General features: G+C 43.3%; 1 protein-coding gene across 2 annotated transcripts; it reads right to left on the reverse strand.

Annotated features, from left to right (window-relative positions):
• Window positions 1-241: 241 nt before the first annotated feature.
• On the reverse strand, window positions 242-26,067 carry LOC109896950 (UPF0687 protein C20orf27 homolog). 2 transcript variants are annotated; one of them, XM_020491418.2, is made up of 6 exons: window positions 25,849-26,067; window positions 12,515-12,603; window positions 9,759-9,913; window positions 8,140-8,278; window positions 7,306-7,431; window positions 242-1,899 (listed from the first exon to the last, which is right to left on the reverse strand). In XM_020491418.2, the coding sequence occupies exons 2-6, from the start codon at window positions 12,531-12,533 to the stop codon at window positions 1,799-1,801; spliced, it is 540 nt and encodes a 179-aa protein (XP_020347007.1). In that variant the 5' UTR covers window positions 12,534-12,603; window positions 25,849-26,067; the 3' UTR covers window positions 242-1,798. The 2 variants fall into 2 exon arrangements, with proteins under 2 accessions (XP_020347007.1, XP_031688072.1); XM_031832212.1 differs by lacking the exon at window positions 25,849-26,067 and adding an exon at window positions 16,130-16,163.
• Window positions 26,068-26,720: the final 653 nt, after the last annotated feature.

The following is a 26,720-nucleotide window of genomic DNA, read 5'->3' on the forward strand; positions in this document are numbered from 1 at the left end:
TCAGGGTAAGGTGGGGGGGGGGGGGGTCAATTTTCTACCTAATCTATGGATCTGTGCCAATATCTAGACTACAGCATACCCATAGCCTATGGGAAACACTATAAACCTCACAACAGATGTATCCTGTAGTACCATCACATCCAACAGAGCACAGTGAATGGTACAGTAAGGACCACAGTCCAGCGGGAAAATCACAGAGTTATGCAATAGTGGAACAAAAAGCACAGTTATACAAAAGTACTTATCTTTTTAAATACATCAACTTTATTCTTTCATGGCATAACAAAACAAGAGCGATCACAACAAGAAACATCTATAAGGGAACATGTATTGTGTAGTGTATTGACTGATAAAATGCTATACCCCCCCCCCAGTACAGTAATCCCTCATTACAGTAACCTAAGAACCAGGGTTGGGGTCAATTCCATTTGAATTCTGGAAGTACAATGAAATTCCAATTCTTTTAAACGCTTTTCAATTAGAAATGTGGAATTTGGTTTACTTTCTGAATTGACCCAACCCCGCTAAGAACAGACATGATGCCTATCACAATGTGGGTGGAGAATATTATTTTGATCAGTCTGACTGCATGAACAATAGTGCCCCCTCTTTTTCTACTCTTAACCTGTCGATGGGACTAGATCGGATGGTATCCAAGCCGAATCCACCATCGTTTCACTATCGTTTGAAGCATGGCAGGGTTAGGGTCAATTCAGAAAGCAAACCACATTCCAATTCCGAATGATCCACATTGAAAAGCAGGGAAGACAATTGGAATTCCAGTGTACTTCCTGAATTGATTGGAATTTAAATGAAAATTGACCTCAACCTGGGAGGGTGGATCCAGCATGGACACCAGATAACAAGGGATAACTTTAAGACATTACAGAGCCTATTAAACACAAATATAAAAACAATTAAGGGCGAACACATTTAACACATGTAGATTGTCTGATTTGATAAAGAAAACAGGTTTAATTCCACTTCGCTATGTGAAATACAGAGACTGATTGTACTAGATATTCTAATTTGATGGGAATATTCATTTACAGTGACTAACTATTGACAGTAAACAGTGACTAACTATACTTCTTACTAAGAGATTAGGTTGCAACAAGAGTATGAGTGCTCAGAGAGGATGGTGAGGGGGTTGGGGGAGGGAGGGCAGGTTAGTGAGTGATAGATGGATTATTTTGTTACATTTATTTAACCTTTATCTATGCAAGGAATAGAAGGCAGTTGATGGTAAAAGCTATACAGCAATGTAGGCACTTGCAATTGATTCATAGCGTATAATTATTATTATTATGAACTTAAAATAAGACATTTTCAATCCCTCCATGTCAGATGGGAGGGATACATTTAATGGTCTTTGTCGACCCCTATGGGTACTGTTAAAGCCAGGCTGGGTGAAATGGGCTGAATTGTTTACGTGAGCTTTGCTGCCCCCTATAGGTATACTCAGAAAACATATTCAACACAACATAGGGTCATGCAGTGGAAAGGCATGGGCAGTTGGATAACGTCTATCTTTGCAGTACTAATGACAATTTAAAAAAATAGTACCTGTTTCAATGCATTTCAGATGCATTAACTAACTAGACTGGAGGTATGCTCAACAGAGATCTGATCACATTAGCCTTGCTTTAAAAAAATAACCACTGTCCATTTCCTAATTTCATCCTCCTTTTGGACCAAAACATCTTGAATGGTCAGGGATAGTTTGGAGTGGATGATGAATTCCAATATATGTGGCACTGTCTTTTTGTTTGAATGTGTGTGTGTCGCATTGCCTGGTCTAGTCAAATCCTTGCCAGTCACTCTGTTCAGAGTCATACTCCAGCTCCACTCCCACACAACGCACTCCTTCCAACAACATGGGTGTACCATGGTGACGGTCTGGAAAACACAGAGAGAAACAGAAAAAGGGGAACGAAAGAAAGAGATACAATACCATTAGGTTATTTATCAGAAAGGGGTTAGCCTACAACATCAGACCAGTGCCAGTCCTCTATTACAGTGTGTTGCTAGTAAAGTAGAGCGAGAGAGAGGGTCAGTAAAGCCCAAAAGGATTTAAGCTGTGTGATCTGTTTCCCGGCCCCGTCACAAACTCACACACAACATCCCCTTCCCTCCTCTGCCTGCCTACAGACGTTCATGTTCGCCTCCCCACTCTGTACCTACGTCCCAAAATCCCACCCTATTCCCTATGTAGGGCACTACTTTTGACCAGGGCCCATAGGGCTCTGGTCAAAAGTAGTACACCAAATAGGTAGTAGGGTGCCATTTGTGATATTGCATGTGAATATGAATGCTCCCATCTACCCATCTAACAAGCTCCCCATTTATGTGCGGTTCACTATGTTTTACTCAAGTTATCACATTATTGAAGTCATCAGTGATGCTTAACCCATGCTGTTCAGACTCACCAGGAGGTGGCAACAGCACACTACTACATAATTGTTCTCAACCTATTATCCAAAAATGAATTGTTAAGGAGCAGTGTCAGACTCCTAGACGCTAGCTTCTTAAGGTATAGGGGACGCTTGCGTCTCACTTGGCCAAATGCCAGGGAAAATGCAGCGCGGCAAATTCAAATAAAATTAAATAAAAACCCAGCTTTCATTAAAATCACACATGTAGGATACTAAATTAAAGTTACACTTGTTGTGAATCCAGCCAACATGTCAGATTTTAAAAAGGCTTTTCGGCGAAAGCATAAGAAGCTATTATCTGATGATAGCACAACAGTAAACAAAGAGAGTACCATATTTCAACCCTGCAGGCGCTACACAAAACGCAGAAATAAAATATAATAACATGCCTTACTTTTGACGAGCTTCTTTTGTTGGCACTCCAATATGTCCCATTAACATCACAATTGGTCCTTTTGTTCGATTAATTCCGTCCATATATATATCCAAAATGTCCATTTATTTGGCACGTTTGATCCAGAAAAAAACAGCTTCCAATTTGCGAAACGTCACTGCAAAATATCTCAAAACTTGCCCGTAAACATTGCCAAAACATTTCAAACTACTTTTGTAATACAACTTTAGGTGTTTTTAAACGATAATAAAACTATCAAATTGAAGACGGGTCTATCTGTGTTCAATACAGGAAGACAACAAACCAAAGCTACTTTTCAAGTCTTGCGCAACTCTCAAAAGTGTTACCCAGTTCCTAGATGGCCGTACTTCTTCATTGCACAAAGGAATAACCTCAACCAAATTCCAAAGACAGGTGACATCCAGTGGAAGCGGTAGGTATTGAAGACAAGTGCCTAATAAATATGGTTTCCCAATGAGAACTCACTGAACAGACCGAGAACTAAAAAAAAAAAATTCTGAACGGTTATACTCACAGACATGATTCAAACAGTTTCAGAAACTTCATTGTTTTCTATCAAAATCTACTAATAAGATGCATATCTTATATTCTTGGCATGAGTAACAAGAAGTTGAAATTGGGCATGCTATTTATCCAAAAGTGAAAATGCTGCCCCCTACTCCTCTGCCTGCCTACAGACGTTCATGTTCGCCTCCCCACTCTGTACCTACGTCCCAAAATCACACCCTATTCCCTATGTAGGGCACTACTTTTGACCAGGGCCCATAGGGCTCTGGTCAAAAGTAGTACACCAAATAGGTAGTAGGGTGCCATTTGTGATATTGCATGTGAATACGAACGCTCCCATCTAACAAGCTCCCCATTTATGTGCGGTTCACTATGTTTTACTCAAGTTATCACATTATTGAAGTCATCAGTGATGCTTAACCCATGCTGTTCAGACTCACCAGGAGGTGGCAACAGCACACTACTACATAATTGTTCTCAACCTATTATCCAAACATGAATTGTTAAGGAGCAGTATCCGACTCCTAGGCGCTAGACTGTTACTCAATTCAACAACACTACACCATTGCCTTGCCTTGTTTGGGAAGACAATGACTAGTTGGCTACATTAAAACTAAACCGACACACCCAGAAATAACTGATATTTCGGTTGAATTGTTCAACTGACCATGTATCCCCTTCCCATTTCTTATTTAGAAATGATATTATTAGAGAAAGGAGGTGGTTTTCAGCACTTGTGTACACAGGAAATTATGAGGGTTCACTGTACAGCGTGGTTCTCAAACCTCTCCTCAGGGACCGCAGACATTTCCCAATTTAAATTACCCCTTCAGAGCACATACAGCAAGATACAACACAAGTACTCATTTTTAGGACGGACAGAAGGTTTGTAATCGTTCCAAGATGGCGTAGCAGTCGGCTGTGTGTTGTGTTTGCCTTATCTCGTGTAAATAGACGTTTATTTTTTCTCGTATACATTTTAATCTCACTTTTTATCTATGAACTAAATATACTTTCCTGCAACCCACCTCACCCAATTTGGTACAGATCTGATATTTTTATTCCTTATAACTGGAACCTCCATCAGGAGCTAGCCAGCTAACTTGCTACTAGCCTTTGTTAGCCACGGCTAGCGGTCTTCACCTCTTAGCTCGGACACCGCCAGAGCATATGGGACAGGTTCTCCCTACCACATCACCGGATTCCTGCCACTCTGGATCATTACACCGGATCACCGCAGCTAGCTAGCTGCTACCGATTGGCTACTGTTAGCTAACGCCTCTGTCCCGAAGCAAGCACCAGTTAGACTTGAGCTAGCCACGAGCGAGGCCCATATACCAGCTAATTCTAGGGCTACAATACCTCTTTTGCCAATTGGTTTGGACCCTTGTTTCTGGACCCCTTAGCTTTCTAAGCGTCATGTCTCCCACTTGCCTAACCTAGTACTGACTACTGAACGGCTCCCTGACTCACCCATTGCTGTTCTTTGGACCCTATGGTCACTAGGCTACACAGCTGATGCCCCCTGGACTGTTCCAATAACACGGTACCCCATTTTGTTTATCTGTCGGCCCCAGCCTCGAACTCAGGTCCTGTATGTACCCAACTGACCCGCCCTGCCCATTCATCGCCATTTACCCGTTGTTGCCTTAGCTCTCCCGAATCAACACCTGTGACCGCTTTATGCCTCTCTCTAATGTCAATATGCCTGGTCTAGTCCTTATTGTGTTATTTCACTATAGAGCCCTCAGTCCCGCTCACCTTGCCTTAGATAGCTCTTTTGTCCCACCCCCCACACATGCTCACCTGGCTTAACACACTCCGCCAACCCTGATGTCCTAGCCGTGTCTGAATCTTGGCTTAGGAAGGCCACCAAAAACTCTGAAATTTCCATCACCAACTACAACATTTTCTGCCAAGATAGAACTGCCAAAGGGGGCTGGGTCGCAATCTACTGTCATGCTATCCAGGTCTATGCCCAAACAGTTTGAGCTTCTACTTTTAAAAATCCACCTTTCCAGAAATATGTCTCTCACTGTTGCTACTTGTTACAGCCCCCCCTCAGCCCCCAGCTGTGCCCTGGACACCATATGTGAATTGATTGCTATCTTCAGAGTCCGTACTGTTAGGTGACCTAAACTGGGATATGTTTAACACTACGGCAGTCCTACAATCTAAACTAGATGCCCTCAATCTCACACAGATTATCAATGAACCAACCCCAAATCCGTAAACACAGGTACCCTCATAGATATCATCCTGACCAACCTACCCTCTAAATACACCTCTGCTGTCTTCAACCAGGATTTCAGCGATCACTGCCTCATTGCCTGCGTCCGTAATGGGTCCGCTGTCAAACGACCAATATACACAGTTTGTCAGGGAAGTAAAGGCTAGCTTTTTCAAACAGAAATTTGCATCCTGTAGCACAAATTCCAAAAAGTTTTGGAACACTAAAGTTCATGGAGAATAAGAGCACCACCTCCCAGCTGCCTACTGCACTGAGGCTAGGAAACAATGTCACCACCGATAAATCCACGATAATCGAGAATTTCAAGAAGCCTTTTTCTACGGCTGGCCTTGCTTTCCACCGGGCCATGCTCTCCTTCCAGACTCACATTAAGCATCTCCAATCCAAAATTAAATCTAGAATCGGCTTCCTATTTCGCAACAAGCCTCCTTCACTCGTGCTTCTAAACATACCCTCGTAAAACTGACTATCCTACCAATCCTTGACTTCGGCAATGTAATTTACAAAATAGCCTCCAACACTCTACTCAGCAAATTAGATGTAGTCTATCACAGTGCCATCGGTTTTGTCAGCAAAGCCCCATATACTACTCACCACTGTGATCTGTATCCTCTCGTTGGCTGGCCCTCGCTTCATATTCGTCGCCAAACCCACTGGCTCCAGGTCATCTATAAGTCTTTGCTAGGTAAAGCCCTGCCTTATGTCAGCTCACTGGTCACCATAGCAACACCCACCTGTAGCATGGACTCCAGCAGGTATATTTCACTGGGCATCCCCAAAGCCAACTCCTCCTTTGGCTGCCTTTCCTTCCAGTTCTCTGCTGCCAGTGACTGGAACGAATTGCAAAAATCACTGAAGCTGGAGACGTATCTCACTCTCCAACTTTAAGCATCAGCTGTCAGAGCAGCTTACCGATCACTGCACCTGTACACAGCCCATCTGTAAATTACCCAACCAACTACCTCATCCCCATATTGTTATTTATTTTTGATCATTTGCACCCCAGTATCACTACTTTCACATCATCATCTGCACATCTATCGCTCCAGTGTTACTGCTAAATTGTAATTATTTTGTCATTTTGGCCTATTTATTGCCTTACCTCCCTAATCTTACTACATTTGCACACTGTATACTGATTTTTATATTGTGTTATTGACTGTACGTTTGTTTATCCCATGTGTAACACTGTTGTTTTTGTGGCACTGCTTTGCTTTATCTTGGCCAGGTCGCAGTTGTAAATGAGAACTTGTTCTCAATCTGGCCTACCTGGTTAAATAAAGGTTAAAAAAAAAAGATGGAAAAAAAAGTGGTGACTACAAGTTTTAGTTGCATGAAAAGTGTGCAGGTGATCAGATCTCACAACGCCTGGAGAAGTGTTTAACATCTCTCAGGAACCACACTGCCATAATACAGAAATCTTCTGAGATCTACACATGCTCACGTCTCAAAGTACTGCTATATCATTTTGGTCGCTAAACACTTTTCCAGGCATTGCGAGATCTCCTGCACAGCGTGACTGCAATGAAGACAACGTGGAACAAATTGGTTTTGGTTTTGTCATCATGGCTGTAACTGTAGACTTACCTGCTGCGGGGTGAAGTTCCCCTTGGTACAGATCTAGGATCAGGTCATCCCTTCCTCAATCCCAATCTTATCCAAAACAGAGTCTAGGGACAACTTCCCCCTACACTTACCCATGACGCGGGCTTGAACCTTGACCCCCACACAGACTTCCTCCTGGCTCTCACTGACCAGCATCAGCTCCTCACATAGCACGCCCTCCTGGTGGGCCATGTACTCACACGTCACTCTCAGACCACCTGGGGAAGGGGGGAAGAGGGGAGGAAGGGAGAGCGAGAGAGAGAAAGATACTTGTTATGACTGCAATAATTTGATTATTTGTTGACTTTTCCCTCTATTTTTTCTGTATTTCTCACTTCTTACACTCAATTAAGTATGGGTGTTTCTCTTGAATGGGTAGAGTGGACAGAGATGCCAGACTCACAGGGCCAGGGGAGCGAAATGTCTACCAGAGTGTAAAAACTCTGGGGTCAAGCACATTAAACACAGCTGGCCAACACTACAAATAACACACACACACACACACAAAAGTAGAAGGTCATGGTATCCCAGCAGATGGTGAAATGGAATGGCACAACAAACTAAAGTCAACACTAGAACAAACCACTGTAGTAAGTGGTAATAAAAACCCTACGAACTACAGAAACCCCCTGGGGGATGTTAGCAATCTTTCAGTGTTTCCTGTACATATTAGATGTCCGGCTACTATAAAGAATGACTGATATGAAGGTCTGGTCAACTGGAGAAAGATGAGTGAATTTCAAAAGGGTTTGGATTCTGGGTGTAGGGAAAAGGCTGTATCTGGGGGTTGGGCTGACAGCTACAGTAAAACCGAAGCGTGGGCTAGTAGGTCGAAGTAGCTGGGGCTGGAGTCTGGGGTTAGATGGACGGGTAGGACTGGGACCGGGACTAGGGCTGAGGCCGGCTTGACCAAGACTCTGACATACCCTCTGCTACAGGAGTGATATTGGTGATGCAGATGTGCTGGTTGGGTACAGGAGCTGGACACACAGCCTTCCCCAGTGACGGAACCTCAGGGAGGTCGAAGACAATCTCATACTTGTGTTGGGTCTTCAGAAAACCAACCTGAGGGTGGGGGGGGGGTGGACAGGAGACAGAAAAAGAGACTAATTCAGTCACCATATTCACAAATGCCCAGGAAAGGCATTTTCAAGCAATAAAAAAGACAGAGCTACCCTGCAAAGAAGCTTCCTGTTTTGAACATGCACATCCTTAAGTTTCATCTGATGACAAAAATTGCTACAAAAAATAAACTTGCTTTTCTCTCTCTGATAAACATCCTTTCTGGTTTATGTAATTTCATAAAAACGACAATGCAATTTAACAACAGCAAGAAAGAGAGAGTGAAGATTTAAAACAAATATACAAATAAAAATGGCAAGCAAAAAAAGCTGCAAGAGAAGAGGGAGAAAAGAGCAAGCCAGAGGAAGAGAGGAGCCAAAAGATAACCCTCAGCACTTCCAGTGAGTCTCGAATGCCTCAAACAAGCAACCCAAGCCTCAAATGACCCTCTAGCAACGTCAAACAAAACACAGAACAAGTGAAGGAGATCGAGAGGGAAGACTGTGAAAGAAACTAAACAAACCCAGTGCTTTGATTATACAGTTATGCAACGTATCGTCCATCTCCAACCACCCCACACACCACATCTGATCGACACAAGCCCCGGTTGCCAGTCACGACTCTGGCTACGATTGGTCTACCCCCCCCCCCCCTGTTTCCATGGCAACCATGAGGTTCCTAGTGGGTAGATGAGAACTTCAGACGCACGGCACATTCAACCCTGCCGTCTGTCTGGTGGATCCCGCTTCCCACACCAGGGCAGTGGAATAAAAGGACGGTCAGAACAGCACAGTCATACTGCCCAGGCCTACTGTTACTGTTCTGCAGAGACTACAGAGGTTCTCTGATCAACTTCAATGCCTGGTTCCACATCTACTTGTGCTGTATAGCCAACTTGGCAATTTGCAGCACAAACAGATCTGTGACCAGGCTAATGGCTCCTAAAACAGTCAAAAAAAAAATGGGACTAGCTACTAGCGAAGTGTAGACTAGTTTAGTTTACTAGGATCCCCCTTAACTTGTTGCTCATGCAGCAGCTACTCTTTCTAGGGTCCACTAGCTATGGAGCCCAGGAAGTGTGGCTGAGTTTTTATTGGACAGGTCTCATGGTCAGGATAAACTCAGGGCCCTAACGTGAACAGTTGATGGTTGGAGGGCTATGGGAGCAGGAAGTAAGGAGAGATCTATCTGGCATAAGTGGAACTGAACCTTAAAAACAGAGACCGGAAATTAGAAGAGATGAGAGAAAAGCCTGTCTCCTCCCCTTAGTTGTCATACAGGGTCGTAGTTTAAAAATGGCAACACTGGCTGTATTGACTTTTACAAGTAAAGAAGAGTGACTGTGGGACCACTAGAGATTTCGAAGGGGTAAGTTTGAGTATCCTGGCTCTCTGGGTGTGCCGTTTATGCCAACTGTTATGGTGCAACTGTTATGGTCATTGACACGTCAGACATGTTAAATTTGCCAATCCAAAAAAAACACCTTGACCATGAAGTTCCCATCGTGCTGAGGGATCACCATGACGACAGAGTCGTGGAGCTTCTCTTCAAAGTGGACATGGGAGGGGGTGCCGGCGGCAGCAATAGCGGTGTTTGGCTCTTCTGAGAAACTGACGGCCCCCGCCTTTGCCGCAGAGCCTGAGGAGAGAACAACTACCTCAGTATACATAAACAACAGCGTTGACACACACACCTTCAGTCACAGTACACACACACTTTTACAGCACACACACAAATCACACACTAATTGCAAGTCCCTCTGGTCCAACAGTTCACTATGCAAGCGATTTTCTTATGCCAGTGACACTCAGGAATAAGTCCCCCTGACAGCTGTGGCATATCAAGGAGTTGATTAAACAGCATGATCATTACACAGGTGCACTGTGTGCTGGGGACAATAAAAGGCCAATCTAAAATGTGCAGTTTTGTCACAAAACAGTGCCACAGATGTCTCAAGGGAGAATACAATTGGCATACTGACTGCAGGAACGTCCACCAGGGCTGTTGTCAGAGAATTTAGTGTTAATTTCTCTACCATAAGCCACCTCCCACATCAGTTTAGAGAATTTGGCAGTACGTCCAACCGGCCTCACAACCGCAGACCACGTGTATGGCATTGTGTGGGCGAGCGGTTTGTTGATGTCAACGTTGTGAACAGAGTGCCCCATGGTGGCGGTGGGGTTACGGTATGGGCAGGCATAAGCTACGGACAATGGACACAATGGAATTTTAACGATGGCAATTTGAATATGCAGAGATAACATGACGAGATTCTAAGGCCCATTGTTGTGCCATTCATCCGCAGCTATCACCTCATGTTTCATGATAATGCACGGCCCCATGTCGCAAGGATCTGTACACAATTCCTGAAAGATGAAAATGTCCCAGTTCTTCATTGGCCTGCATACGCACCAGAGCAAGATTATGGTAACTTCTCAAAGTTCCCCGGTTTTTCAGAAATCCTGGTTGGAGGATTCCCGGAATTCCTGCTTATACTCTAGTGATTCCAATCTTCCCATTTCTGGAAAACCGGGGAATTTGGGGAAAGTTGCAGCACAGAAGAACAGAACTGTTATGGAAGTGTGATGTATAAGATGCGTAACTCTTGCGACGCCCTAATCATCTCTCCTTCCTCCCAAAGTGTACACTTGTTCCCTTCACTGATTTGAAAGGAAATTACTGGTATAAAAATATGGTTGAAACTCCCTCTACCCCATGCCTCGACCAACCCAATACTATAAGATTTGTGGGAGCTAATAAATGTGTACACTTCAGGAGAAAGGAGAAATTATTGGAACACACCCTCTGAGTAGCTCTGTAGCTCTGTGTCCACTCCAATATGAAGCCTAGCTACTAGGCTACACTACATTTGTGGATTCAGACAATACTAAGAGATCCACGGCCTTTTAAACAAGACCGTTTGGTTAATCCACATTCTCTGGACACCAGCCCAGAGCATTTAAGTGAGCCTGCCTTGGGACTATTCCATTGTGCCAGTCGATGTCCTTCCAGGACTCTCTCCCTCCATTCTACATCCTTGACACATAAAAAATACATTGAGATGAAACCAAATAGAAAGTCTCTCATTCAGTCTGTAGCTTAAATTAATCAAAGTGAGGACAAAGACCCAGGGAGAGCTGAGCTCTGTGTGCAGAAACAAAGACCCAATCTCCTCTGGGACGGGGGTATTAATGACAGTGACCTGTCTCCCAGCTGGTGTTCTCTTGCTGTGTTTCTATGAGGTTCCCTGAACAATTCCTGCTTATCTGTCATGTGCATCATATTCATTCACACAGACACACTTCAGGCTTAATTCAATCAAGTCCACATTGTGGTTTTTCCCAAAACTAGAATCGCTTCAAATTACACGCATCCAAAGACTAACTGGATAATTGTAGTTCTCAGACTAAAGACGTAGTATGTGTGCATTGTAAACAAAGACATTGCATACGTAAACATCGCCATTTAGGGGTTGGATTGAATTCCAGCCACTGTCTCCCAGGTCTTATTCTCTTGTCTCATGTTGCCTGTACCCTTCCTGATTATCACTTCTTTAAATTACACACTTACTAAGTATTTCTATACTGTAGTGCTGTTATAACATAGGGGAGGGTGAGAGTGGGAGAGCCTTTACCATCTCCATGCCAATACCTCCCGTGTTGCTGCCACAAAGCCTCCGAAATCACAAACAACAAACTATTACAGGTTTGAGTACTGTTCGATCAGTGAAAAGCCTGATTTTTGGGGGCTTTAATTTGATAGCAAACTTAAGAGCAGTGTTGGAGACCATAGGCCTCTAGTCAGAAGTAGCACACTAAGTATCCCTAACAGTACATATTTTTGGTGTGGCCCCAGATAAGCGCACCTGATTCTACTTGTCAACTAATCATCAAGCCCTTGACAAGTTGAATCAGGTGTTTTTGCCCGGGGTTACAACAAAAGTGTGTGCTGTTTGGGGTACTCGAAGACCGGCGTTGGGAAACCCCGATCTAGGCAATAGGGTACCATTTCGAAAACAGACAGTATAAGGGAGACTGATGGGAGCCTGATCCAGACATCGACAATGTCTGCCAACCCGAAGAAGAATAAAGAAACGTAGTAAAGGATTTAGGCTAAGGTTCACTCAGCTGCACCATGTTTTGAATTTGAACACACTTTTGAAGTACCAATTCTTGCAATGAACACCACATAATAGGGAAAACACAAATATTAGAGCAACAAAACAAGGACGATACTTACTCTTCCTAGCAGTAGCCATGCCAGGGTCAATCCTACACAGAATCCACCCGTCACAGCCTGGTCATCTATGGCCCAGCCTCAAAACAACCCTGAGAGAGAGAGAGAGACAGAGAAAGAGGATAAAGGACAGGATTCAATGATAAAGTATGAAAGCTGTCCCAAGTGGTGCAGTGGTCTAAGGCCACTAGAGATCCTGGTTCGAGTCCAGACTCTGTTGCAGCCGGCCGTGACCGGGAGACCCATGGAGCGGCGCATAATTGGCCCAGTGTTGTCCGTGTTAGGGGAGGGTTTGGCCGGCAGGGATGTTCTTGTCCCATCGCACACTAGCGACTCCTGTGGCCGGCCGGGCGCAATGCACGCTGACACGGTAGCCAGGTGTACGGTGTTTCCCCCCGACACATTGGTACGGCTGGCTTCCGGGTTAAGCGAGCAGTGTGTCAAAGAAGCAGCGCGGTGGCTGTGGTTGTGTTTTTCAGAGGACGCACGGCTCTCGACCTTCACCTCTCCCGAGTCAGTATGGGAGTTGCAGCGTTGGGACAAGACTAACTCCCAATTGGATACCACGAAATTGGGGAGAAATACCTCAAATTTAAAAAAATAAAATGTAAATAGCGAGAATCCATAGTTGATAAAGCCATTTTGGACGTATTAATTAATACCCATTGATTCTTGAAGAATATAAATAAAAAATGCCTCATAAGCATAATAAACTGTCGTACCCCATCAGAACCCAAAATATGCACATGTTTTACACCAATGGTGTTCAAACAATGTAAATTTAAAACAAACACTGTATAGCCGCAAAACGAGGGCCGGGACAATGCCAGTATCGCGGCAAGGAAACAAAAACACAAAGCGGATTGAACTTTAGTTAAACAGCCCTAATTTATTTATTTTCCAAGCTTCTAGCACGCAATATTTTTACATACAGCATGTTATTAAAAGGACCAAAGAGTTTAGTCTCCTTTGTGTGTGAATTTTGGCATCTAAAAAAAATATTGCGATAGTACTCAAAACATGGTTAGAACTATAATATCTATATCGTGGATGGTCACTCCTTGCGTCCATAGCTCAGTCTACCAATTTAAGAGTGGTCACATTTGTCCCGTACCTCAGCTTTTTACCAAAACAGAGGGGTGCCGCTTTGTTATTGGTAAGAACTCTAGCTTTAACACAAGTAGGGAGGGCAAGAAAGAAAGAGCTAAAAGGAAGAAAGGAAAAGGTGACGTAACAGTCATGAAATCAGGAAATAAATGCTTCTGAAAGACAAGCTAATATTTGTCTTTAATAAATCCTCGCCCCAGGTTACTAATTCTGCAGGTCAAACAACAGCACCCAGCTGTGTGTGCCAGGCTCCATCTCCAAGGGACTGTGACTTGAATAAAGAAAAACAACAAACATTCAAAGAGGATTACATGTACACCGAGGAGATTCAGATGGTTAATTACTACATTTTTCAGGGAAACTTCTCTCACATGTTTCTGTAAAAGAAAGCACAAAATATTACCCGAACAAAAACCAAGATGGGCAGGCTTCTTAAAAAGGTTGTCGAAGGACGCAGCACTCTTAGTGATTGAAATTACGTCAAGTGAGGGTAATTAGGGGGGTGCTGACATACTATGAAAATTAACAAGTTGCTCTGACTAACTGTAGAACCACCAGCCTGAAAATAACTCACCATATTGCTTTTGCCTATTCTGTTGTTTCAGATCAGTCAGTAGCTACAGCAAGAGGTTGTTGCATTGTCCGTTGGGATTAGCCCCTATTGGAAGAGTACCATAACAAGATGTGCATATACAATGCACCTCTAAAAAAATAAATAAGCATTGAATAATGGATTGTGTGAGTGATCTACATCGAACATTTTATATGCTATAGGCTATGTCTTGTGGCTAAGCTATTTTTATCATGGCAACAGAGGCCTGATATGTTCTAAAATGACTTGACTGCACCCTCACGAATTTAACCAAGTGAACAGTGAGAAATAGTAACTCTGCAGGAAGTAAAGGGATCAAAAACCGCTGGAGGTTTGAACCCAGTTGTCATTTGGTTCAAAGATCCTGGGAATGAAACGATTAAACACACTGACACTCCCTCCTTTTTACCCTGCAAAGAAGGAAGAAGCATCCATGAGGGAGGTGACTAAAGCAAGTAATTTTTTTTACAACCAAATCTAAATTTATGTAAATGGAATGTTATACAAGGGTTCAGACACCTTTTTTGTGATTTCACATGAGAAACTTACCTCATACTTACCTCATCCTCATTGTGTAGTATGGGGGCCCGAAAAAACATGAACAAAGGCCCAAATACGGCCTTTTAGAAATGGCAAAGCTCTCACCATAGGGATGTAAGTCTTAAGATGTTGTACACATGAAATTGGGCCCTTACGAATTTTATCTGCAATGTTACATTCCCCTTTGCACTACTTGAGCCATTTCCCTTATCCAGCTATTCCATTCTCCGTGTAGCTACAGGTAACTGCCAAAATAAAGGAAACACCAACATAAAGTGTCTTAATAGTGCGTTGGGCCAGAACAGCTTCGATGCGCCATGGCATAGATTCTACAAGTGTCTGGAATTCCCTGTGTGGAAGCACCCCATGCTTTCAATATACTTTGTATCCCTCATTTACTTAAGTGTTTCCTTTGTTTTGGCAGTTACTTGTAGAATGGACGGATCGATATTTATCGATCGAGTCACAACAACATGGAATATTACACTGCGGATTAAGTTCAGAATGACACAGTTTCATGTGTACAACAGCTAAAGACCTGCATAACAATGTATTTTTCCTTCATAACAAAAACAGAAGATTCTCAACTAGAAGTAACTTAGTTAGCTAGCCTAGCTGGGCAAGTTAGCTAGCTAGTTAACATTACAATCCCGTACTGAACTTTGAAAGCCATCAGCTAAATCATATAGCTATCTTTTGGTATACACACAGTCAAACAATTTCACCTATGCCATGGTAGTCACTGCTAGACTGGTAGTTACCGTCAGCAGAGTAAACATGTTTGTTTGTTCATTCTATCTTTGACTGACGTTAGCTAACTTAATGTTACCAAATAACGAGCATCTCAATTTGGTAGCCAACTCTTCCACCTTGTCTGGAAAACACTCAGTTACTAAAAATAGAATTGTTGATATAGCTAAATCACTCTGTGTGTTGGTAGCAATGATGAATGTGTATAACATTGTCTGTGGTTAGTTAGTTGGTTCTCAGAGTCTCAAGCTGGCTAGCAATGTTGCTGCTAATTTAGTGATGCTAGTTAGCTAAACAGCAAGCTGACAATATTGAAATGTCCATGTTAGCTATGCTTAGTCTAAGACATACAACAATGCACAATTTAATTGTGTATTGTGTATTTTGTTGTAGGTGGTACTGAATCTGATTCCACAAACATGCGCTTCCAACCCCTAGTGCTGCAACAGGTGGAGGTATATTGTTCAAAATATTTACAAGCTGATGATGGTTAAGATGACAATTTACAGTAAGCACGGAATAAACATGAAATGGTAGTGTTTCTATTGCTGAGTTATGTTATGGGGTTACAGGTGGATAGAGGTAGCCTGAGGACCACAGAGTACACAAGCATGAGGGAGCGGACATACCTTGCGGTTTTGGAGCACATCAAGATTGTGGGACAGAAACTAGCAAGAGACATGGAAAGGTGGAAAATCAAGACTACAACAGTCATGAAACAAATCACCTCATTATTCTCTCTGCAGATTCTCAAAACACAATACAAAGAAATGTCTACAGAAATCCCCTGTAAAGGGCTGCTATTAACAAGAATGATCAAGTCAATGGGCTGGGGGAGGTTTACAGAGTACTTTGAGATGAGGAAGGGGTTTTTGGTTGTGCAGGGGTGTGGTTAGACAGTAAATGTATTGTGTATTTCTCTGTATACACAACAATTCATACTGTGTAAGAACTGCCTTCCTAAGTCTTTTCACACCTTCTTTAGCCCTCCCCCAGCCCATGCACTTTGTTGACTGTCCCTAAACCAGCCTTTCTTAAAGTATGGCCCCAAAGTGGGTCACCGACCTGTTAATGGTCTCAGACTACTTGTATAATTATTTCATTAATTACTGGAATTGATTTGGCCAAGTACAACTGCACTCTGTTTAGCAGTGGTGTCCCTGCTCAGTTTGGCAGCTGTGCAAGTGGGCAGGAGATTCCCGTGTGCTTCGCGGTTTACCGGATATTTTTTCTGCAGTTTTCTTGAAGATCACTCCATGACCCACACACTTGCAGCAGCGCGATCGTCAGCTAGCAAGGCATTGTTGTCATTTTATAACAGGTGATGATAAGCAGAAATAAGGGAGTACCATCTCTCATAGTACAACTCTTTGTTGTATGCTCACACTGCTATGCTTTATCTTGGCCAGGTCGCAGTTGCAAATGAGAACTTGTTCTCAACTAGCCTACCTGGTTAAATAAAGGTGAAATAAAAAAATAAATAAAAATAAAAAGAGTTGTCAATGTAAGTTTCTCTTTCAAACAATCCCCTTGTACCCAGCTAATAGCTAGCTAGCTAATGTTAGCCAATGCAAGCTAGTTAACTACTAATACACTGCTCAAAAAAATAAAGGGAACACTAAAATAACACATCCTAGATCTGAATGAATGGAATATTCTTATTAAATAATTTTTTCTTTACATAGTTGAATGTGCTGACAACAAAAATCACAAAAATGATCAATGGAAATCAAATTTATCAACCCATGGAGGTCTGGATTTGGAGTCACACTCAAAATTAAAAGTGGAAAACCACACTACGGGCTGATCCAACGAAAGATGTAATGTCCTTAAAACAAGTAAAAATGAGGCTCAGTAGTGTGTGTGGCCTCCACGTGCCTGCATGACCTCCCTACAACGTATGGGCATGCTCCTGATGAGGTGGTGGATGGTCTCCTGAGGGATCTCCTCCCAGACCTGGATTAAAGCATCCGCCAACTCCTGGACAGTCTGTGGTGCAACGTGGCGTTGGTGGATGGAGCGAGACATGATGTCCCAGATGTGCTCAATTGGATTCAGGTCTGGGGAACGGGCGGGCCAGTCCATAGCATCCATGCCTTCCTCTTGCAGGAACTGCTGACACACTCCAGCCACGAGGTCTAGCATTGTCTTGCATTAGGAGGAACCCAGGGCCAACCGCACCAGCATTTGGTCTCACAAGGGGTCTGAGGATCTCATCTCGGTGCCTAATGGCAGTCAGGTTACCTCTGGCAAACACATGGAGGGCTGTGCGGCCCCCCCAAAAAAATGCCACCCCACACCATGACGACCCACCGCCAAACCGGTCATGCTGGAGGATGTTGCAAAGCATCCCCCACCATCACACCTCCACGCTTCACGGTGGGAACCACACATGTGGAGATCATTCGTTCACCTACTCTGCATCTCACAAAGACACAGCGGTTGGGAACAAAAATCTCAAATTTGGACTCATCACATCAATGGACAGATGTCCACTGGTCTAATGTCAATTTCTCGTGTTTCTTGGTCCAAGCAAGTCTCGTATTATTATTGGTGTCCTTTAGTAGTGGTTTCTTTTGAGCAATTTTACCATGAAGGCCTGATTCACGCAGTCTCCTCTGAACAGTTCATGTTGAGATGTGTCTGTTACTTGAATTCTGTGAAGCATTTATTTGGGCTGCAATTTCTGAGGCTGGTAACTCTAATGAACTTATACTCTGCAGCAGAGGTAACTCTTCCTTTCCTGTGGCGGTCCTCATGAGAGCCAGTTTCATCATAGCGCTTGATGATTTTTGCAACTGGACTTGAAGAAACTTTCAAAGTTCATGAAATTTTCAGGATTGACCGACCTTCATGTCTTAAAGTAATGATGGACTGTCAGAAGGAAAGAAATTCTACAAATGGACTTAACAAGGCACACCTGTTAATTGAAATGCATTCCAGGTGACTACTTTATGAAGCTGGTTGAGAGAATGCCAAGAGTGTGTAAAGCTGTCATCAAGGCAAAGGGTGGCTATATGAAGAATCTCAAATATAAACTATATTTAGATTTGTTTAAGATTTATTTGGTTACTACATGATTCCATATGTGTTATTTCATAGTTTTGATGTCTTTACTATTATTCTACAATGTAGAAAATGGTAAAAATAAAGAAAAAAAACAGGGAAAGAGTAGGTGTGTCCAAACCTTTGACTGGTACTGTACCTATGCGAGTAAGGCATCTCAACTCTGGCATACTTAAGAAACAAGTGCAGGCACAATCAATGCTGAGCATGACCCCAGGTTGCGCTGTCAAATGCAGATAATCAAATGGCTACCCAGACTAGTTGTTCAGCGGTCTTATGGCTTGGGGTAGAAACTGTTAAGGAGCCTTTTGGGCCTAGACTTGTCACTTGCCATGTGGTAGCAGAGACTAGGGCGGCTGGAGTCTGGACATTTTTTGGGCCTTCCTCTGAGACCACCTGGTATAGAGATCCTGGATGGCAGGAAGCTTGGCCCCAGGGATGTACTGAGCCATACGCACTACCTTCTATAGTGCCTTGTGGTTGGATGCCAGGCAGTGATGCAACCAGTCATGATGCTCTTGATGGTGCAGCCTTATAACTTTGAGGGTCCGTGGACCAATGACAAATTTTTTCAGTCTCCTGAGGGGGAATGGGTGTTGTCGTGCCCTCTTCATGACTGTTTTGGTGTGTTTGGAACATGATAGTTTGTTGGTGATGTGGACACCAAGGAACTTAGAGCTCTCGACCTGCTCCACTACAGCCCATTCAATGAGAATGGGGTTGTGCTCTGTTCTCCTTTTCCTGTAGTCCACGATCATCTCCTTTGTCTTGATCACATAGAGGGAGAGGGTGTTGTCCAGGCATCACACTGCCAGGTTCCTGACCTTCTCCCTATAGGCTGTCTCATTGTTGTTGGTGTTCAAGCCTACCACTGTTGTGTCGTCAGCAAACTTAATGATGCTGTTGGAGTCGTGCTTGGCCACGCAGTCGTGGGTGAATATGGAGTACAGAAGGGGACTAAGCACGCACCCTGAGGAGTCCCAGTGTTGAGGATCAGCGTGGCAGATGTGTTGTTGCCTACCCATACCACCTGCGGGCAGACCGTCAGGAAGTCTAGGATCAGGTTGCATTGGGAGGTGTCTAGTCTCTTAGCGATGAGCGCACTATGGTGTTGAAAACCGAGCTGTAGTCAATGAACAGCATTCTCACATAGGTGTTCCTTTTGTCCAGGTGGGAAAGGGCAGTGTGGAGTGCAATAGAGATTGCGTGATGTGTGGATCTGTTGGGGCGGTAAGTGAATTGGAGTGGGTCTAGGGTTTCAGGGATGATGGTGTTGTGAGCCATGACCAGCCTTTAAAAGGACTTCATGGCTACATACGTGAGTGCTACGGGTCGGCAGTCATTTAGGGAGGTTACTTTGGTATTCTTGGGCACAGGGACTATGGTGGTCTGTTAGAAACATGTAGATATTACAGACTCGGTTAGGGACAGGTTGAAAATGTCAGTGAAGACACTTGCCAGTTGGTCAGCGCATGCTCTGAGTACACATCCTGGTAATCCATTTGGCCCTGCGGCCTTGTGAATGTTGATCTGTTTAAAGGGTCTTACTCACATCGGCTACGGAGAGCGTTATCACACAGTCGTCCGGAACAGCTGGTGCGCTCATGCATGCTTCAGTGTTAATTGCCTCGAAGCACACATAGAAGTAATTTAGCTCGCTGGTAGGCTCGTGTCACTGGGCAGCTCGCGGCTGGGCTTCCCTTTGTAGTCCATAATATTTTGCCAGCTCTGCCACCCCCAACGAGCTTCAGATCCAGTGTAGTAGGATTCAATCTTAGTCCTGTATTGACGCTTTACTTGTTTGATGGTTCATCAGAGGGCATAGCGGGATTTCTTATTAGCGTCCGGTCTTTAATTTATTCCAGGTCAAACTGAAAATGATTTATTGTATTTTAACAGCTACAATTCCAACCTAGACAGATATGCAAGAGTGTTTTTAAATTGGGAAGAATAAACATGAATTGCTATTTATATGGGTATTTCCAGTGGTGTAAAGTACTTAAGTAAAAATACTTAAAAACGACATAAGTAGTACTTTCTGGGGTTTCTGTACTTTCCTCTTTTTTACTTCACTACATTCCTTTGGAAAATAGTACTTTTTACTCCATACATTTTCCTTGACACCCAAAAGTACTCGTTACATTTTGAATGCTTAGCAGGAAAGGAAAATAGTCAAATTCACATACTTATCAACCGAACATCCCTGGTCATCACTAATGCCTCTGATCTGGTTGGAGTGTGCCTGTGGCTTTCCGTAAATAAATAAAAAACAAGAAAATGGTGCCATCTGGTTTGCTTAATATAAGGAATTTCAAATGACTCAAACTTTCTCTTGATACTAAAGTATTATTTTCAAGCAAATACCTTTAGACTTTTACTCAAGTAGAATTTTACTGGGTGACTTTTACTTGTGTCATTTTCTAAACTCAGCAAAAAAGAAGCGTCTTCTCACTGTCAACTGCGTTTATTTTCAGCAAACTTAACATGTGTAAATATTTGTATGAACATAACAAGATTCAACAACAGACAAACTGAACAAGTTCCACAGATGTGTGACTAATAGAAATGGAATAATATGTCCCTGAACAAAGTCAAAAGTCAGTATCTGGTGTGGCCACCAGCTGCATTAAGTACTGCAGTGCATCTCCTCCTCATGGACTGCACCATATTTGCCAGTTCTTGCTGTGAGATGTTACCCCACTCTTCCACCAAGGCACCTGCAGGTTTCCGGAAATTTCTGGGGATGAATGGCCCTAGCCCTCACCCTCCGATCCAACAGGTCCCAGACCTGCTCAATGGGCTTGAGATGCGGGCTCATCGATGGCCATGGCAGAACACTGACATTCCTGTCTTGCAGGAAATCACTCCCAGAATGAGCAGTATGGCCGGTGGGTCAAGTCAGGATGAGCCTACAGGAAGGGTACCACATGAGGGAGGAGGATGTCTTCCCTGTAACACACAGCATTGAGATTGCCTGCAATGACAAGAAGCTCAGTCCGATGATGCTGTGACACACCGCCCCAGACTATGACGGACCCTCCAACTCCAAATCGGTCCGCTCCAGAGTACAGGCCTCAGCGTAAAGCTCATTCCTTCGACGATAAACACTAATCTGACCATCACCCCTGGTGAGACAAAACCGCGACTTGTCAGTGAAGAGCACTTTTTGACAGTCCCGTCTGGTCCAGCGACGGTGGGTCTGTGCCCATAGGCAACGTTGTTGCCGGTGATGTCTGGTGAGGACGTGCCTTACAACAGGCCTACAAGCCCTCAGTCCAACCTCTCTCAGCCTATTGCGAACAGTCTGAGCACTGATGGAGGTATTGTGCGTTCCTGGTGTAACTCGGGCAGTTGTTGTTGCCAGCCTGTACCTGTCCCGCAGGTGTGATGTTCGGATGTACCGATCCTGTGCAGGTGTTGTTATACGTGGTCTGCCACTGCAAGGACGATCAGCTGTCCGTCCTGCCTCCCTGTAGCGCTGTCTTAGGCTTCTCACAGTACGGACATTGCAATTTATTGCCCTGGCCACATCTGCAGTCCTCATGCCTCCTTGCAGCATGCCTAACGCATGTTCACGCAGATGAGCAGGGACCCTGGGCATCTTCTTTTGGTGTTTTTCAGAGTCAGAAGAAATGCCCCTTTAGTGTCCTAAGTTTTCATAACTGTGGCCTTAATTGCCTACCGTCTGTAAGCTGTTAGTGTCTTAATGACCGTTCCACAGGTGCACATTCATTAATTGTTTATGGTTCATTGAAGCATGAGAAACAGTGTTGAAACCCTTTACAATGAAGATGTGAGGTTATTTGGATTTTTACAAATTATCATTGAAAAGACATGGTCCTGAAAAAGGGACATTTATTTTTTTGCTGAGTTTATTAAGCTAACTTTTACTCAAGTATGACCGTTTGGTACTTTTTCCACCACTGGGTATTTCATTTCGATTTGTTTTTATCTACACTGCTCAAAAAAATAAAAGGGAACACTTAAACAACACAATGTAACTCCAAGTCAATCACACTTCTGTGAAATCAAACTGTCCACTTAGGAAGCAACACTGACAAATTTCACATGCTGTTGTGCAAATGGAATAGACAACAGGTGGAAATTATAGGCAATTAGCAAGACACCCCCAATAAAGGAGTGGTTCTGCAGGTGGTGACCACAGACCACTTCTCAGTTCCTATGCTTCCTGGCTGATGTTTTGGTCACTTTTGAATGCTGGCGGTGCTTTCACTCTAGTGGTAGCATGAGACGGAGTCTATAACCCACACAAGTGGCCCAGGTAGTGCAGCTCATCCAGAATGGCACATCAATGTGAGCTGTGGCAAGAAGGTTTGCTGTGTCTGTCAGCGTAGTGTCCAGAGCATGGAGGCGCTACCAGGAGACAGGCCAGTACATCAGGAGACGTGGAGGAGGCCGTAGGAGGGCAACAACCCAGCAGCAGGACCACTACCTCCGCCTTTGTGCAAGGAGGAGCAGGAGGAGCACTGCCAGAGCCCTGCAAAATGACCTCCAGCAGGCCACAAATGTGCATGTGTCTGCTCAAACGGTCAGAAACAGACTCCATGAGGGTGGTATGAGGGCCCGACATCCACAGGTGGGGGTTGTGCTTACAGCCCAACACCGTGCAGGACGTTTGGCATTTGCCAGAGAAGACCAAGATTGGCAAATTTGCCACTGGCGCCATAGCTCTTCACAGATGAAAGCAAGTTCACACTGAGCACATATGTGACAGACGTGACAGAGTCTGGAGACGCCGTGGAGAACGTTCTGCTGCCGGCAACATCCTCCAGCATGGTCTGGTGTAACAATCTGTAGCTAAGAGAACTGGTGATCAGCAGATTATGGGAGAGGTGGGCATAAAGAAATTGCCATTCCAAAGAAACATACAGTATGTTCAGGGAATACTTGTAAAGCTGTGTTTATTATGAACTGCTATTCAACTCCTCTTGAGTTATCTGCTTTAAATCCAACATAATGTATAATCCCTCGAGAGGGACACAGTTCACAGGATTCAGTTCTGCTACAATTACAGGCAGGGAAAGGAATTATATTTCTGTATCTATAATTCACTCCAAGAAGACCAGGCACCAGACCTCACACACACAATATTTAGTTTATGTTGATTGGACAATTTTTTGGGGGTATCTTTTAGTTGTCACTGTATTAGACTAAGCATATGTAATTTGATTATGTTGAAAATGTTGAAGTTGAAATAGTGCTGGAATAGTGAAGGCAGCTCCTGTTTTGTGATGAAACACAGGTGTGGTTGAACTCATTCAGCCACCGTCTTCTTATTAGCTCGGCCTTTGTTCACAGGCCTCGCAACCGCAATATATAGGCCTAACAGTCAGTGGTGTAAAGTAAGTAGTCAGTGTACTTAAGTAAAAATAAGTCACAATCCTTTAAAGTACTACTGAAGTCATTTTGGAGGGTATCTGTACTTTACTATTTACAGTGCATTCGGAAAGTATTCAGACCCCTTAACTTTCTCCACATTTTGTTACGTTACAGCCTTATTCGAAAATGTATTAAATTGTTTTTTTCCCGCTCATCAACCTACCCCATTATGACAAAGAGAAAACAGGGTTTTAGACATTTTTGCAAATGTATTCAAAATAAAAAAACATACCTTATTTACATATTTATTCAGACCCTTTGCTAATGAGACTCGAAATTGAGCTCAGGTGCATCCTGTTTCCATTGATCATCCTTGAGATGTAGAACTTGATTGGAGTCTACCTGTGGTAAATTCAATCGATTGGACATGATTTGGAAAGGCACACACCTGTCTATATAAGGTCCCACAGTTGACAGTGCATGTCAGAGTAAACACTAAGCCAAGAGGTAAAAGGAATTGTCTGTAGAGACAGGATTGTGTCGAAGCACAGATCTGGGGAATTGTCCCAAAACAATTCTGCATCATTGAAGGTGCTCAAGAACAGAGTGGCCTCCATCATTCTTAAAGAAAGGAGTTTTGAACCACCAAAGACTCTTCCTAGAGCTGGCCGCCCGGCCAAATTGAGCAATCGGGGGAGAAGGGCATTGGTCAGGGAGGTGACCAAGAACGATGGTCACTGACAGAGCTCATCCCTACTGCCTCTGATCTGGCAGACTCACTGAACACAAATGCATCGTTTGTAAATGATGTCCGAGTGTTGGGAATGCACCCTTGTCTATCTGTAAATTTTAAAAACAAGAAAATGTGCCATCTGCTTTGCTTAATATAAGGAATTTGAAATGTATTCTTTTGATACTTATGTATATTTTAGCAATTACATCAACTTTTATTTTTTTAATTAACTAGGCAAGTCAGTTAAGAACAAAATTCTTATTTACAATGGCGGCCTTTCACTTTTACAACTTTCTATTTGGTATCTATCTATACCTTTACTCAAGTATTACAATTAGGTACTTTTTCCACCACGGATCAGATTATAGCAAACACACAATTATCACAACACTTAAATTGTAATATGCTGGGGGGGGGCTTGGATTGTGATTTTTACCCCCACACACTGCTACTGCTTATAGCTGACTAATACAGTATTCCATTCAAAGCAATTTCATAATGAGATAGATGTAGGGCCCAGGACCGAGTTTGGGAAACCCTGGCCTAGAGCAGTTACACTTCAAACACCGACAAGCCTCATTGCGCAAAATAGTATGCCGTATCATCTGGATATGTATGCAACAAAAGTTCAATATTCACTTTCTGTTATTATTTCTGTCAAGCCGTTTACGCTCACAGTTTGACGCATACATTCGATAAATCCAACGTATGCACCACATCGAACGAACTGCAGCTGCAACGTAATGCTGCAAGGCAAACGCAGCGTTTCCTTGGAAATGATTGTAATTCTGGTGTACCAAAATGACTGTCGGTGTGTTCGAAGCGTTTAACAAATCACCTACGCTACCAGTGACTATCGTGGGTTCTAAAAAGGCTTTATCTCACTTGAAATAAGTTTAGTCTACTAGTTAACTGAACCTTTTGGTAGATTTATGTAAGTTCATGTACATTTAGTCAACTGCAACAGTAAAAAATACATTGTATTTGTGTACAAAGATTAGTTTATAGTCTGATATTTCTATAATATGCGGCTACGTCTTGAAACGAGTTTGCGCCTGCTGTCTTGACACGTGCTGTCTCTTCGGACTTGGAGTTCGACAGTGCTGAGCAAGTGGCAACCATATAATTACTCATTTAATATAGGATCTCTATGGTAGCAAACTCAGTTTGGAAATAATTATCACCGTATTTTGGTCTCCAAGAACTCACCTTGTAAATTCTGCAATTGAGGTTAAATGCGCACACAGTGCAGTTAGTGTCCTTGTCGGTTGTGTCCAAGTCACTGAGAGACAAAATAATATGGGACCTCAAACAACGAAGAAGGATGAGCAAATCAACTCCCCTTTCGCCGGATTTCGACCGGTGCCAACTTCCGCATTTGTCACGTGGTTTGCAATCCAATTCAGGAGATAGTAGTAGCTATGATATACAGTAAATTACAGCGTTTGCCTATGTTGTTTATGTATGTATACGACCATACGTTTAATTCACACAAATAAAGTCTACATTAAGAAATATTAAAAGGTGCATCGGTCGATAAAGTCTTTCCAACCACCTGCATTAATTGTATTACGTCGCCCCTTTATGGCCGCTTCTTGTGGCTGACGTGAGGATGAGATTCAGCAATTTGGAGGACAGTGGAAATTGATAAAAACCAACGCGTCTCTAATCTCATCAGGGTTTTATATAGTGATGGGTGGTTCGCGAATATGTAAACACAGCCTGTAGCTGCATTCACCTAACAATCTGTCATTTGTCAAATTAAAATAATCTCGCTCTTTTGTCCGTAATAATCTCATCATGTAGGCTATCTGTGCACTCTAGCCAACAGCGCTATCTGTGCACCCTTTATCTGCGAGTTGTTGGCTAGAGCGCACATGCCAATACCAGAGTGGGCACAATTGCTATATAGCACAACATTTTCAAGGAAACCATTAGTAGAGTTGAAAATATGATGGAAACACATTTCACTTCTATTTTTTATTCGGTACAAATTGTTTTATTTTTAACCATCACTCCTGTGTTCCAATGGTACATTGTGTGTTAGCTAATCCAAGTTTATCATTTTAAAAGCCTAATTG

Source organism: Oncorhynchus kisutch, linkage group LG9 (assembly GCF_002021735.2).
Source record: "Oncorhynchus kisutch isolate 150728-3 linkage group LG9, Okis_V2, whole genome shotgun sequence".
NCBI classification, from domain to species: domain Eukaryota; kingdom Metazoa; phylum Chordata; class Actinopteri; order Salmoniformes; family Salmonidae; genus Oncorhynchus; species Oncorhynchus kisutch.

What these genes read in the sequence shown, in the direction of transcription:
- LOC109896950 (XM_020491418.2), bottom strand. An exon ending in ATGGGAACTTCATGGTCAAG is followed by an intron (nt 8,279 to 9,758) that starts GTGTTTTTTTTG and finishes CCCCACCCTCAG; the next exon opens with GTTGGTTTTCTGAAGACCCA. An exon ending in GGTTCAAGCCCGCGTCATGG is followed by an intron (nt 1,900 to 7,305) that starts GTAAGTGTAGGG and finishes TGTGTTTTCCAG; the next exon opens with ACCGTCACCATGGTACACCC.